Genomic DNA, 13,155 nt, shown 5'->3' with positions numbered 1-13,155 from the left:
ATTGTTCCATTGCTGGGCAACCAAGCTATTTTAGTGCCTGAGGCAAGGCCATGGTGCCATCCTCAGTGCCTGGGGCTGACTTGCTCCAAAGGAGCCATGCAGTTGAGGGAAGAGAGAAGGTATAGGGCAGCGTGACCCCCCCCCCCCCGGCGGGGGTCACGACCCACAGGTTGAGAACCGCTGGTATAGGGTGAGGGGTGGAGAAGCAGATGGTCGCTTCTCCTGTGTGCTCTGACCAGGAATTGAACCTGGGACATCCACATGCTTGGCTGACGCTCTAGCACTGAGCCCAGCTTCTCCTATATTCTTGACCCACTCCAGTCAAATCTTTGCCTTTAAATTTGCTCAACACTCCACTGAAAATACTGTTGTCAAGTTCACCAGTGACCTCCTCATCACCAAATCCAGAGCTATTTTCTTAGATCTCGTGTTATTTGAGCTGTCATTAGTGTTTGACATAATAATCACTCTTTCCTCCTGGAAGTACTTCCTTGAGCCTTTCCAGATACCATGCTTTCCTGGTTTTCCTTCTACCTCTAATGTCCTCTCTTTTATTTCTTTTGCTGGTTCTTTCTCATCGTTTCCTATTGGGAAGAAATCTCAGTCTTCGTATCAATATTCCCATTTTTATCTTCCTTTCCCCTTAGTGATTCTGTCTGGTCTTATGGCTTAAAGTATAATCTGTTTGCAAATGACTCCACAGTGAAATTTCCAGCCTGGACCTCTTCCCTGAATACTTGATATGCTATCATATCTTTGCCAACTTGACATCTACACTTGGACGTCTGATAGCATCTCACATGTACTTTTTAGGAAACCGTGTTCCTGCTTGTCCCTGTTCCTCCTGCAGTCTTCACCATGTTAGGTAATGAATGATGACTCTGTCTTTAGTTGCTCAGGCCAAAGTCACGGAGTCATCCTTGATCCCACTTTCTCTCACATTTCATAGTCAATCTGTCAGCAAATCATTTAGGCTTGCTTTCAAAATGTATCCAGACTCTGACTACTTCTCAGCATCCCCATTGCCATTCCCTGTCTCTTATCTGGATTGTTGCAGTTTCTCTTAGGGATCTTTTTATTCTACTCCTGACTTCCCCCTAGATTTCTTCTTCAGTTTATTAGCCAGAGAAATTACATTCAGATGTTAATCAAATGATTTCACTCCTCTGCTCAAAACCCTCAGTGGCTCCTCATCTCACTCAAGTAAGAGTTCTCACAGTGGTCTGAAACTTTCTGCAATCCTCCTCCTCACCCACAACCTATACCTACACATCCTAGCTCTTCGTTTCTTCCTATCAGACAAATAAATCAGCTCCAGTTACTGAGACAGTTATTTATTTATTTTTTAGAGAGAGACAGACTGGGATAGACAGCCAGGAAGGGACAGAGATGAGAAGCATCAGTTCTTCATCGCTGCACCTTAGTTGTTCATTGATTGCTTTCTCATATGTGCCTTGACTGGGGGGGGGCTCCAGCCGAGCCAGTGACCCCTTGCTCAAGCCAGTGACCTTGGGCTCAAGCCAGATATCATGGAGTCATGTCTGTGATTCCACACTCAAGCCGGCAACCTCGGGGTTTCAAACCTGGGTCCCCTGCGTACCAGGACAATGCTCTCTCCACTGCGCCACCGCCTGGTCAGGCAAGGCAAGGCATATTTATTTTTAAATAAGTATCTCTACTTAAAATAAGGACTGACAAAAGGCTTCAAGGACATAAGGAAATCTTATGACATTTAAAAAGCAGTGGTGGGATGGCATAAAAGGGATTAGAGTCCATGAAAACCCTAAAATTCAATGTGTGAAAAGGTGTTTTATAAATTTATAAAACCAGTGTTTACTACTATATGCTTATGAGGATATATTTCTATACTTGATCATGCACCAGACGAGACCAGATTTTAGTTTTCCTGGACCCTGGGGGGGGGGTGATTCAGCCTGGCTGTGCTGCATTCACACAACAGCACCGTCCTCGCCCTCCACCAAAACAGTGTCACAGTCATCTGTGAGCAGAGACCCCTTACCAACTATAAATGACCAGACCTACTTTTTAATAGCTAAGTGACAAGAGCAGGGAGGCACCGAAAAAAATATCTTTAAAGAAGTTTCAAAGTCAGTATCTTGTTGGTCATGTAACCGCAGAAATAAGTGGCAGTGTAATTCTTTTCCTTATCTAAAAGATAAAATTAGGTGTTCTTAAATTCAAGATCAGTTTTAAACTAATACATTTTTTGTTATCATAGCTTTACATTTGCTATAACAAAGATAACAAAGAAGAAATGAGTAAGGCTGGTGCTGTTGACCTGACTGGAGGATGCCCAGCTGAGAGCACCACCAGACTTATGATTAAGACCAGAATTTCACCTATCCTATAATTGGATAATTGAACATAGTGTTCTATGAATCCTAATCACTTACTACCCAGTTAGTGGTGTGTGTTTACCAGATTTAATTATTATCTCTGCCTGATTTAATCTCTATGAAACATAGGTAAATAATAGAGTAGTTTAGAGAAAAGAGAGTGTAGATAGAATGTGTATGTGCTGGCTAGCACATGGCTTATTATAACTCTGGGTTCTTTTGCTGGCGTCCATTCACTGTCAGTGTGAAGAAGTATTCATTGTGAATTTCACCTGCCAGTGTGAAATGCAGTAGGAGGAGAAATTCCTCCACCTGTTAAAGTGAATTGACTAGACTCCTGGACAAGCTTGAGTTTGCATTCGTCTTAGAGGCTACAGATGTGGACCAATGTTTATGTTTATTATTAAGTCTGTGGTGTTCAATTCTTAAATTGTTTACTAATAAAAAGTTTTGACATTGACCCTGGCTGGTTAGCTTAGTTGGTTAGAGCATTGTCCAGAAACACCAAGGTTTTGGGTTACATTCTGGTTAGGGCTTATAGAGGAAGCAACCAGTGAATGCATAACTAGGTACAACCAATGAATGCTTTTCCTTCCTTCCTCCTCCACTCCTTCTTCTTTCCCTGTTTCCCTCCCCCTTGTCCTCCTTTCATCCCTCACTCCTACCCTCCTCTCTATACCCCTCCCCCTCCCCTTCCTTTTCTATCTCCTCCCTCCCTCCTCCTTTATCTCCTCCCTCCCTTCTTCATCTCCTCCCTCCCTTCTTCATTTCCTCCCTCTCTTCTTCATTTCCTCCCTCCTTCCTTCCCCACTCCTCCCTCCTTCCCTCTCCATCTCCTCCCTCCCTCCCTCTTTCCATCTCCTCCCTCTCTCCCTCCTTCTCTTCATCTCCTCCCTATCTCCTCTCTCCCTCCCCATCTACTGCCTTCCTCTCTCTCCATCTCCCTACCTCTGTCTCTCTAAAAGTAATCAATAAAAAGAGTTTGACATCTGTTCACTGGTTATATGTTCATTTTTGTTGTGGAAAAGTCATAAGGCTGAGGGTGTAAAATTTATGTGAATTTGAAAAATAAAGTGTCAACCATGTCCTAGAAAGGTTCTAGTGTAATTATAAACATATGTTGGGCTCTACTAATTTTGCAAAGCAAATTCTTTATTCCTTTACTAACTAGGGTAGTTATTATAGTTTGAGAATTTAAGAAATCACCATTAGTATGTATGTCCTGATACATAATGTAAGTGAAACCTTGTGCCCAGAATTGTATTGCATAAAAGGTCATGTTTCTGTGACAGCCTAGTTTGTAAGCTAGCAAGTAAGACGAAGATTTTATGAACTTATACTCTGTATGACTTTATCGGAGTTCTACACTACTTTTCAATGAAGGGTGTCCTCTAGGTGTTCGTGAAATACTGAAATTGGAGAAGATTTAGAATTACATTGTGCCAGTGAGCTTTCTGATTGGCTAAAGGGAGTCAGGGGCAGTTAAGTATGTTTTTAGATGCTTCTCTAAAGCAATGAAGAACTGTTTGTTTACTAGTGCACTTCCTGTGATATATATGTGCACGTTCAGAGTACATTGTACGTGATGAGAGAAATTGCCATTTTGTGAATAGTTTTAGAGTAAAGTATCCTTAGTGCAGAAGATCCTGTTATGCTTGAAATTAATATAAGGGCACTCCCTATCAACTGACAGTTTAAAAACAAGATAACTAGAGCAGGGGTTAGAATCTCTTCTCCAAGCTCTGCTTCCCACCCACCCCCCCACCCCTCTGAAGAACAAGTGAGAACAGATGTCGAGGTGGCAGAGAAGAAGTACTGCTTATTTTAGATGGGCAAGGGATAAATTGGATTTTGAAAAAGATTTTGTTGGGGCCTTGATCACTTATTTTGCCACTTTTCTGAAATCTGCCAGATGAATTTAGGTTTTAAGACTTACATATTTGTTAACTGGAAAGGATAATTCACTTGGTTCTTATATTGAAAGGCACAGTTTCAACAACACATTTGCGTTCCCATATTTGAAAAGCCAGAATGCTGGAGCTGAGGGCCTTCGGCTGAGCGCCCTTTGGCTCTTCCTGCAGTGGGGGGTGGAGGGGGGTGGGGGTTGAATCTGCAAACATAACGGTGCTGATAGCTCTCTTTCCTTTCCAAGAAAGGATCATTTTGGACATTGTGCTTAATTTTGTAGGTTTTTTTAAAAAAATAGATACTTGAATTGTGTAGTCTGTCAAATGGAGGAAGAACAGCTTTTTAAAAAAAATTTTATTTTAACAAGAGAGGGGGAGAGACAGAGAGAGAAAGAGAAAGGCAGGACCATCAATCTGTTCCTGTATGTGCCCTGACCAGGGATCGAACTGTCAACTTCTGCTCTTTGGGATGATGCTCTAACCAACTGAGCTATCCTGCCAGAGGAAGAACAGCTCTTTCCTCCTCCTCCTTCTCCTCCTTCTTTTTCTCCTTCTCCTCCTACCCTCTTCCTTCCCTCCCTCCCTCCCTCCCTCCCTCCCTCCCTCCCTCCCTCCCTCCCTCCTTCCTTCCCTTCCTTCTCTCCCTCCCTTTCTTCAATTCCTTTCTTCCTTCCCTCCCTCCCTCCCTCCCTCCTTCCCTTCCTCCCTTCCTCCTTCTTCCTCCTCCTTCCTTCTTCCTTTATTTATTTTTTTAAGTTGACTTCAGCCATAGTAAAAATATTTATGTTCTGGAGATAAAAATTAGATTATAAGAATATTTGCAAATCTTTTGCAATTTCTTAAAAATTCTAATTATATAAGTGTTTTCAATTTTTTTCTGTCTTCTGTGATCATTATTTCTTATCATTTATTGCTATTATTTTTTTCTAATGATAATCTCATTGCTAAAATGATAAATATTAAGGTTCCTGAGAACTGGAACTGTTCCTGAAGTAATCAAGATTTAATCTTATTTCTGCTCTGAACGTAGCATCTTAATAATTTTTTTGAGTTATATTCAGGAATCTGAGAGCGTTGTACCTCGTGTATGGCTCTCAGAAGCTCAGGGCCACTGAGGGCTCTGGAGTTAGAACAAGAGGCTATCTCTGTACCCTTGGGGGGCCAGCGGAAGAGGCACGTGAGAGGGACTGTCAGGAAGCGAAAGGGGGACTCAGCAGAAAGTAATTCAGGGCACAGCTGTGAGAGAGCTCTGGAGCTCCCAAGACCCAGAACACTAACTGTAAACCTGTAGGACAGCAGTTCTCAACCTGTGGGTCGCAACCCCGCACAGGTTGAGAACCGCTGCTGTAGGAGGTATTGGAGGTCACCCATTCAGTGCTTTAGAACCGTTGAAAGAGCCCTGGCTTGGGGCCCTGAGGGGACCTCAGGGAGGGAGGGGCTGCTGCCGGTGCCACTCTGCTTTCCAGAACATCTGCTTTATAGCGCCGATCACATTTGAGAATTAGGTTCTGCTGCTAAAACTTCAAGTCTGAAGGCCACTGAGTTGAAGACCTCGGATTAGATTATCAGATGCTAGTAGACTTTGACTTTGTAGGTGAGGAAGCTAAGAACGGGGCTTCTGAGCTGACACAGTGGGTAACAGCAGCAAAGCCCATCTCCGCTGCCTCCTGTCTGAAGTGTCAGATGGACTCTGGGTATTAAAAAATTATGGAATGGTTGTGATTTCCAGAGTTCTGATACAGAAATACATAAAACTGCCTGTCCAGTGCCTGTGTCTTCTATGAGGATTAGGTTACCTTAAGTTTTAGAAAGTTTTAGTTCATTGCAAAGGTTCTGATACTCTTGATCAGATGGAAAAATAACTTGTATCTTCAAGGGATGAAAGAAAGCAGGCTTTCCCTTTTCTTCTTTTTATAAGTTATCTTTTATTTTTTTAATGTACTAAATTCAAGGTAAAATAGGGAATCAAAACCAGAATATGGAATTTTAAAATGAAGATAAAAGATTGCATCACCTGAAAGATGGCATCACCTGGCAGCTTGTTTCATTTGCTACACCATCTATTTGGGACGTAAACTGGAGGATTATATCTTAAGCTTTGAAGTGGTATACATTTTAATATAATGGTTTTATTTATTTTGTTCAAAAATTTGCTTACGGTTTTAATTCTTTTGTTCAGACACTGGCTTCTTCATTTCATGATTAATATTGAGAGAGATACTATTTTTCAAAAGTTTTATGATTTCTGAATCGGCTAATATTCTTACATGAGGATCCCAATCATTTGCACTGGATTTGTTTGCTAGTTTTTGTTGTTGTTGTTGTTGTATTTTTCTGAAGCTGGAAACGGGGAAAGACAGTCAGACAGACTCCCGCATGCGCCCAACCGGGATCCACCTGGCATGCCCACCAGGGGGCGATGCTCTGCCCCTCCGGGGCGTCGCTCTGCCGCGACCAGAGCCACTCCAGCACCTGGGGCAGAGGCCAAGGAGCCATCCCCAGCGCCCGGGCCATCTTTGCTCCAATGGAGCCTCGGCTGTGGGAGGGGAAGAGAGAGACAGAGAGGAAGGAAGGGGGGGTGGAGAAGCAGATGGGCGCTTCTCCTGTGTGCCCTGGCTGGGAATCGAACCTGAGACTTCTGCACGCCAGGCCGACGCTCTACCACTGAGCCAATGTTTGCTAGTTTTTAATCTATTTTCATTTGCTTGAGCTGTTGTGAGAAACAGCCCCACGGGAAGAACAGAATTAGCTTAGTAATTTTGCTTTCATTCATGTGTATATAACATGACTGTTTTCATTTCTGACGTTGCAGTTGAATTGGATCAGAATCAAGTAATTTTCACATTCTTCTAAGTCCATCCTCTGTCTCTCTGAAGTCTTTTTTTTTTATACATCTGTTTTCTTCCAGGTGAGGAACTTTAAATTGGAACAAGAGCAAGAAAAAAACAAAATTTTGTCAGAAGCACTGGAGACCCTGGCCACTGAACACCATGAACTAGAGCAGTCTCTGGTGAAAGGCTCACCACCTCCCAGCGTCCTTAGTGAGGACGAGTTCTATGATGCACTGTCAGGTAATTCTAGAACCCTGCCGCCTGTATTGTTGGTGAGTCCAAGTCCACCACCTAAACGTCATCTTAACGTGGATGTCACTTGGAGTTTCATGGATTGAACAGATGGAGCTGTGTCACTACAGCTCTCCAAACTACCTGTGTTTTATGTTGCGTTGTTAAGCCAGGAGCCGGAACGTGTAGAATGAAAGTCATCACTGAGGCTGACGGCGTATGCTCTGTGGGATGGAGAGTTATTAAAATTGCTTGAATTTGCTATCTTTATTCAGTGACCATTAAATACCTCCTAGCTCCAGGCACTGTGACACGTTTAAGGGTAGAGAGGTGGAATTTTTGTCCTCAAAGAGGACGCTCTATCTTCTGAGTAAAAGCTACAGAGATGCTTGCTGCAGCATAGTGTTGTGCTGGGAGCCCTGTGGGAATCCTGCCGCTGACTGTAGCCAGCGGTGTGACCTTCAGCAAGTTCCCTGACCTTGCTGGTTCTCAGTTTATACATATGTAAAATGGGGATAATTATAGTTTTTATAGTATCCATTTCAGCAGATTGAGTCAGGATTAATTGAGTCCATATGTTTAAACAGTGTTTAAGACAGTGCCTGATGCGGCCTAGGTACGCAAAAAATGGGAAATGAATGTGGAGAGTCAAGAGGGACTTGAGAGAGGTACTGCCAGGTAGTTCTGACCTTACAGGAATTTTCTGAGGTGGAATGAGGCTGGGTTGTGTGGAAGGAACATGGTAAAGAGCAGTGGTTGGAGATCCATGAGATAGAGAACAGCTAATTATGTGAAGAAATTTAAGTGCTAATATCCTAGACGAACATATACAATTACTGGCTCTCTCAAAAGTTGACCTTGGAATTAGGAGACCTCAGTGGATAAGGAATTAAAAAATCAAATTTAGCCTGATGAGGCGGTTGCACAGTGTATAGAGCATTGGACTGGGACTCAGAGTTCCCAGGTTTGAAATCCCAAGGTTACCGGCTTGAGTTGTGGGCTCATCTAACTTGAGCGCTAGGTTGCTGGCTTGAGTGTGGGATCATAGACATGGCCCTATGGTCACTGGCTTGAGCCCAGAGGTCGCTGGCTTGAGCCCAAGGTCACTGGCATGAGCAAGGAGTCACTCGCTCTGCTGTAGCCCCCTGTCAAGGTATATATGAGAAAGCAGTAAATGAACAACTAAGGTGCTGCAACAAAGAGTTGATGCTTCTCATCTTTCTCCCTTCCTGTCTCTCTGTCCCTATCTGTCTCTGTCCAAAAAAAAAAAAAAATCAAATTTATAATAGGAAATTAACAGATGCACAGTGAGAGATAATAGAAGTGAGAACTAAAGGAGATTAGGTTAAGGAAGTTAAAGAAAATGATGTCCTAATATAGGATTAGGGGGATGACATTGGTAGACTGATGGAGAAGCGATTCATTATATAACAAACAGAGCAAACAGGAACATTACTATTAGAAGCTGAGCTAAGCTAAAGGGAAAAAGTAATTTTGATAGCCAGATGTTGGGATAATTAGAGAAAAGATGGTAATTATGATGTCACCTAGTTATGGTGGTTGTGGAAAGAGTGACTTCTCTTGGGAAGAGAAAGATGAGGAGGATTTAAAGCAGCGGGCTGAGTGACAGGAATGTGTACCGTGACTGAGGGCGGGTGGCCTTTGTACACAGCTGCCCTGGGCCAAGCCCAGGGGTGTTAACTCCTGTACTCCCCTGTCCCTGCGGCATCTAAAAAGGGAAACACCTACAGGGATTAGAAGATTAAACACAAGGAGGTCTGAAGGTAAAAACCCAGACACTTCAGCTGCTCAAATTTTCTGCCCTTCAAAAAAACAAATTAATATTCATTTAAAAAACATTTGTTATAAAAAAATTTAATGTAAAAGTACATATAGTACTCAGGGAAATTTTCCCTTCATCCCTTATTCTAATTATGCAATCTTATTTAGAGTTTATTAACAGCCTGACATACTCTCTTCCATACATTTTTAAAATATTGACATGTACATGTGTATATTAACATACAGGTTTTTTTAAAAAAAATATGAATGAGATTAGGTGCAGAATTGTTGTGGATCTGCTTTTCCATGAAACCGCGTCTTGGAAACCTTTGCCGTCAGTACTGCAGCTCTAGCTCATTGTTTTTAAAGGCTGCATGGAAGTCCATGATATGATTTACCAATTTTCTTAATCATTCTCTTCTTGATAGACATTTGGCAGCTCATATTTTAACACTCATCTGCACAACTGTCTCATTTAGGAAGAGAAAAAAAACTGTACTCCCTAGGTCAATATTGGCAGATAAATCTCATCTTAAGTGTCAGTTCAGATTGGCTTACACTGCCTGCCGGCTGCTGGATTCCTGCCTTGAGAAGGAGCCTGAGGCTAGGTCCAGGTGCTAGATTAATGAGCGTGTTCCACGAGGCTGTACGGAATGAAGGACAGGGACAGGCTTTGTTCATTGGCTCCTCCCTGCCCTGACTGTCCCACCCGAGTTTTGTTGTATTGCCTGAACATCATCAGCCTTGCTGTGGCCACTCCTACTAATACTGCAAATCTTGGGGATCATTTGGTATGATGACCTAGCCCTTAATTCACTGAGGTCATAGAAGCCATCAATTGGGAATGACTTCATCTTCTCATTACAGTCTCTACACATCAGCCTCCATTCCCACTTTCTCCTTCCCTTCTGTTACAAAAGAAGAAATGTCCCCCCCCCCTTAATTGAAGCTATCCCATCCTCATTTGTTCAGGCACCCGTCTCCTTGCCTGCTCCAGAACGTTTTTGTTTATTTCTTCCTCCTACAGTGTCAGTACCACATCATTTTATTTTTTTTTATTTTTTATTTTTTTACAGAGACAGAGAGTCAGAGAGAGGGATAGACAGGGAAAGACAGACAGGAACAGAGAGATGAGAAGCATCAATTATTAGTTTTTCGTTGCGCGTTGCGACACCTTAGTTGTTCATTGATTACTTTCTCATATGTGCCTTGACCACGGGCCTTCAGCAGACCAAGTAACTCCTTGCTCAAGCCAGCGACCTTGGGTCCAAGCTGGTGAGCTTTTGCTCAAACCAGATGAGCCCGTGCTCAAGCTGGCGACCTCGGGGTCCCGAACCTGGGACCTTCCGCATCCCAGTCCGACGCTCTATCCACTGTGCTACATCATTTTAAGTACTAAAAGTTCTGTAATAGTTTCCTATTGCTGCTATAAAAAATTACTGTAAATGCTATAGCTTCAACAATGCAGGTGTATTCCCTTACAGTCCTGGAAGTCAGAAGTCCTAAAGTCGAGTTGCTGGCAGGGCTGTGCTCCTTCCTGCCGATCTAGGAGAGGGTGTTTCCACGCCTTTTCCAGCTTCTGGAGACTGCCTGCATTCCTCAGCTTGAGGTCCCATTCGCCAGCTTCAGAGGCAGCTGTGTGGTGTCTCCCAGCATCTGACGGTCTTCCTTCTCTTTGGGGAGGAGGCTAGGAATTACAGCGGGTGCACCTCCCATGCCAGAGTCCTTAACTAAGTCACATCTGCAGAATCCTTTTCCATATAAGATGACATGCTCACAGACTCTGAAAATGAGGATGTGGACATCTTTTGGGGGCTATTTTTTGACTACCACAATTCCCAAATTTATCTTAATTCTTCTGGTGTAGGTAACTGTCAGCTTGCTAAATAAAAAATGAATTCTTGATCTTCCTACCACATCCTCTTCTAAGTTTGCCTCATTTTGGTAAAAGGCACCTGGTTCATCTCCTAAAGCCGGAACATGGGAGTGATTTGTGACATTCACACGCCTGAGCTGTGACACCCCGACGGAGATCTGTCTTCCCACTTTCACATCTTACCCTTAACCCTTCTACGTTCTGTTACTACAGCGTAGTGGCTAAGGGTGTGAGTGCCAGGCTGGAAGCTCTCTGATATGTGGCGGCTCTCTCTACCAGTTCTTATTCCCTGTGGAAAGTTACTTCACTTTTCCATGCCTCATTTCTTCATCTGCAGATAAGTCCTAGATTATTGTGAGAAATAAATTCATAAATATTTGTACTTACAATGAAGTAGTTGACAAATGTCAGCTCTCATTATCATCACATGTGCATCCACTCTTGTCCAGCTTCTTAACTCACGCCTGTGCTTCCAGCCCTGCCCTCCTGAAGTTCACTCTGTGCACACCATCCAAATGACACTTGGTTCTGCACACAGCATCCAAATGACACATTGTCACATCATCGCATCCCCCTGCCTAAAGTTCTCGCCTGGCTCCTCATTGCACCTGGAATAAAATTCAGACTCCTTCAAGGCTCTTGACATGATGGAGATCCAGCTTATCTCTCCAGACCAGTCTTGTCCTCTGTTCCCTTCACATCCTGAGCTCTTGCCGTGCTGGCTCCCTTAGTCCTCAGGTGCAGTGGTGACAGCGGGCACTCAGATACAGAGGGAAACAGGAACAAGGAAAGTATACATACCTCTGTTTTGTTTAAAGCTTATTTTTTAATAAGGTGATTTCTCAACAGAAACTTTGTAGACTAGGAGGAAATGACAAGAAATATTCAGTGATGGAAAGCAAGGACTTACAACCAAGTATATTCAGCAAGGCTATTATTATTATTATTATTTTTAATTTTTATTTATTTATTTATTCTTTACAGAGACAGAGAGTGAGTCAGAGAGAGGGACAGACAGGGACAGACAGACAGGAACGGAGAGAGATGAGAAGCATCAATCACTAGCTCCTCACTGCGTGCTGCAACACCCTAGTTGTTCATCGATTGCTCCCCTATATGCGCCCCAACCGCAGGCCTTCAGCAGACCGAGCAACCCCCCGCTTGAGCCAGCGACCCTGGATCCAAGCTGGTGAGCTTTGCTCAAACCAGATGAGTCTGCACTCAAGCCGGTGACCTCGGGGTCTCGAACCCGGGTCCTTCCGCATCCTAGTCCGACGCTCCATCCACTGTGCCACTTCCTGGTCAGGCAAGGCTATTAATTTTAATCAAAGGACAGATAAAGAACTGCTCAGACAAGAAAAAGTTTGAGGAGTTCACCACCACCAAACCAGTATTATTTGAAATGTTAAAGGGTATTCTTTAAGAAGAAGGGGGAAAAAAAAGATAAAAATTATGAATAATATAGACTAACCTGTGGTGGTACAGTGGTTAAAGCGTCAACCTGGAATGCTGAGGTCGCAGGTTCATAACCCCTGGTTTGTCCGATCAAGGCACATACAAGAAGCAACTACTATGAGCTGATGCTTCCAGCTCCTCCCCCACCCTTTTCCCTTTGTCCTCTTTCTAAAACCAAAAAATAAAATCTTAAAAAAACATATGAGCAGTAAAATGTCAAAAAATACCTATCTATCAACAATTGAGTAAAAAAAAAAAAAAAGAATGAGCAGAACAAAAGAAAATTACATATAGATATAAAAAACCTGTTAAAATTGAGAATTAGTGATGGAAGGAGACTTGACTTTGGGTGGTGAACACACAGTATAATATACAGATGATGGATTATAGAATTGTACACCTGAAACCTGTGTAATTTTATTAACCAATATCACCCCAATAAAGTCAATACAAATTTTAAAAAGTAAGAAAAAGTAAAAAAAAATAAAATTGAGGAGCATTATGGGAGACTCTCACTTTGTACTTTGTGTACATCCGTATTGTATAGGTTTGTAAGTCATGTCTTACTTTTGCAGTTATAGTGGTAGTGATTGCACAATGTGAATGAATGTACTTGATGAATTTTAAAGCAAGAACGATCAATCAGACATCTATAAAAAACTTATTTTTAATTGCTGAATCAAAATAATAGATTAAATCAAGCCTATCTTGATATT

The 13,155-nt window shown here is 42.6% G+C and overlaps 1 protein-coding gene across 6 annotated transcripts in view; it reads left to right on the top strand.

Moving 5' to 3' along the window:
- The window catches only part of OSBPL1A (oxysterol binding protein like 1A), a 264,920-nt gene that overhangs the window by 134,373 nt on the left and 117,392 nt on the right, over window positions 1-13,155 (top strand). For 5 of the 6 annotated variants that reach the window (XM_066246326.1, XM_066246325.1, XM_066246324.1 and 2 more), the window contains one exon: window positions 7,173-7,335. The exons of the other annotated variant lie outside the window; for it this stretch is intronic. In XM_066246326.1, the coding sequence (XP_066102423.1) occupies window positions 7,173-7,335 (163 nt within the window). The remainder of the gene's footprint in view (window positions 1-7,172; window positions 7,336-13,155) is intronic. 6 annotated transcript variants of the gene reach the window in all.

Source organism: Saccopteryx bilineata, chromosome 11 (genome assembly GCF_036850765.1).
Source record: "Saccopteryx bilineata isolate mSacBil1 chromosome 11, mSacBil1_pri_phased_curated, whole genome shotgun sequence".
In the NCBI taxonomy this organism is placed as follows: domain Eukaryota; kingdom Metazoa; phylum Chordata; class Mammalia; order Chiroptera; family Emballonuridae; genus Saccopteryx; species Saccopteryx bilineata.
The sequence above is the reverse complement of the archived record's forward strand: the minus strand, read 5'-3'. Positions and strand labels throughout refer to the sequence as shown.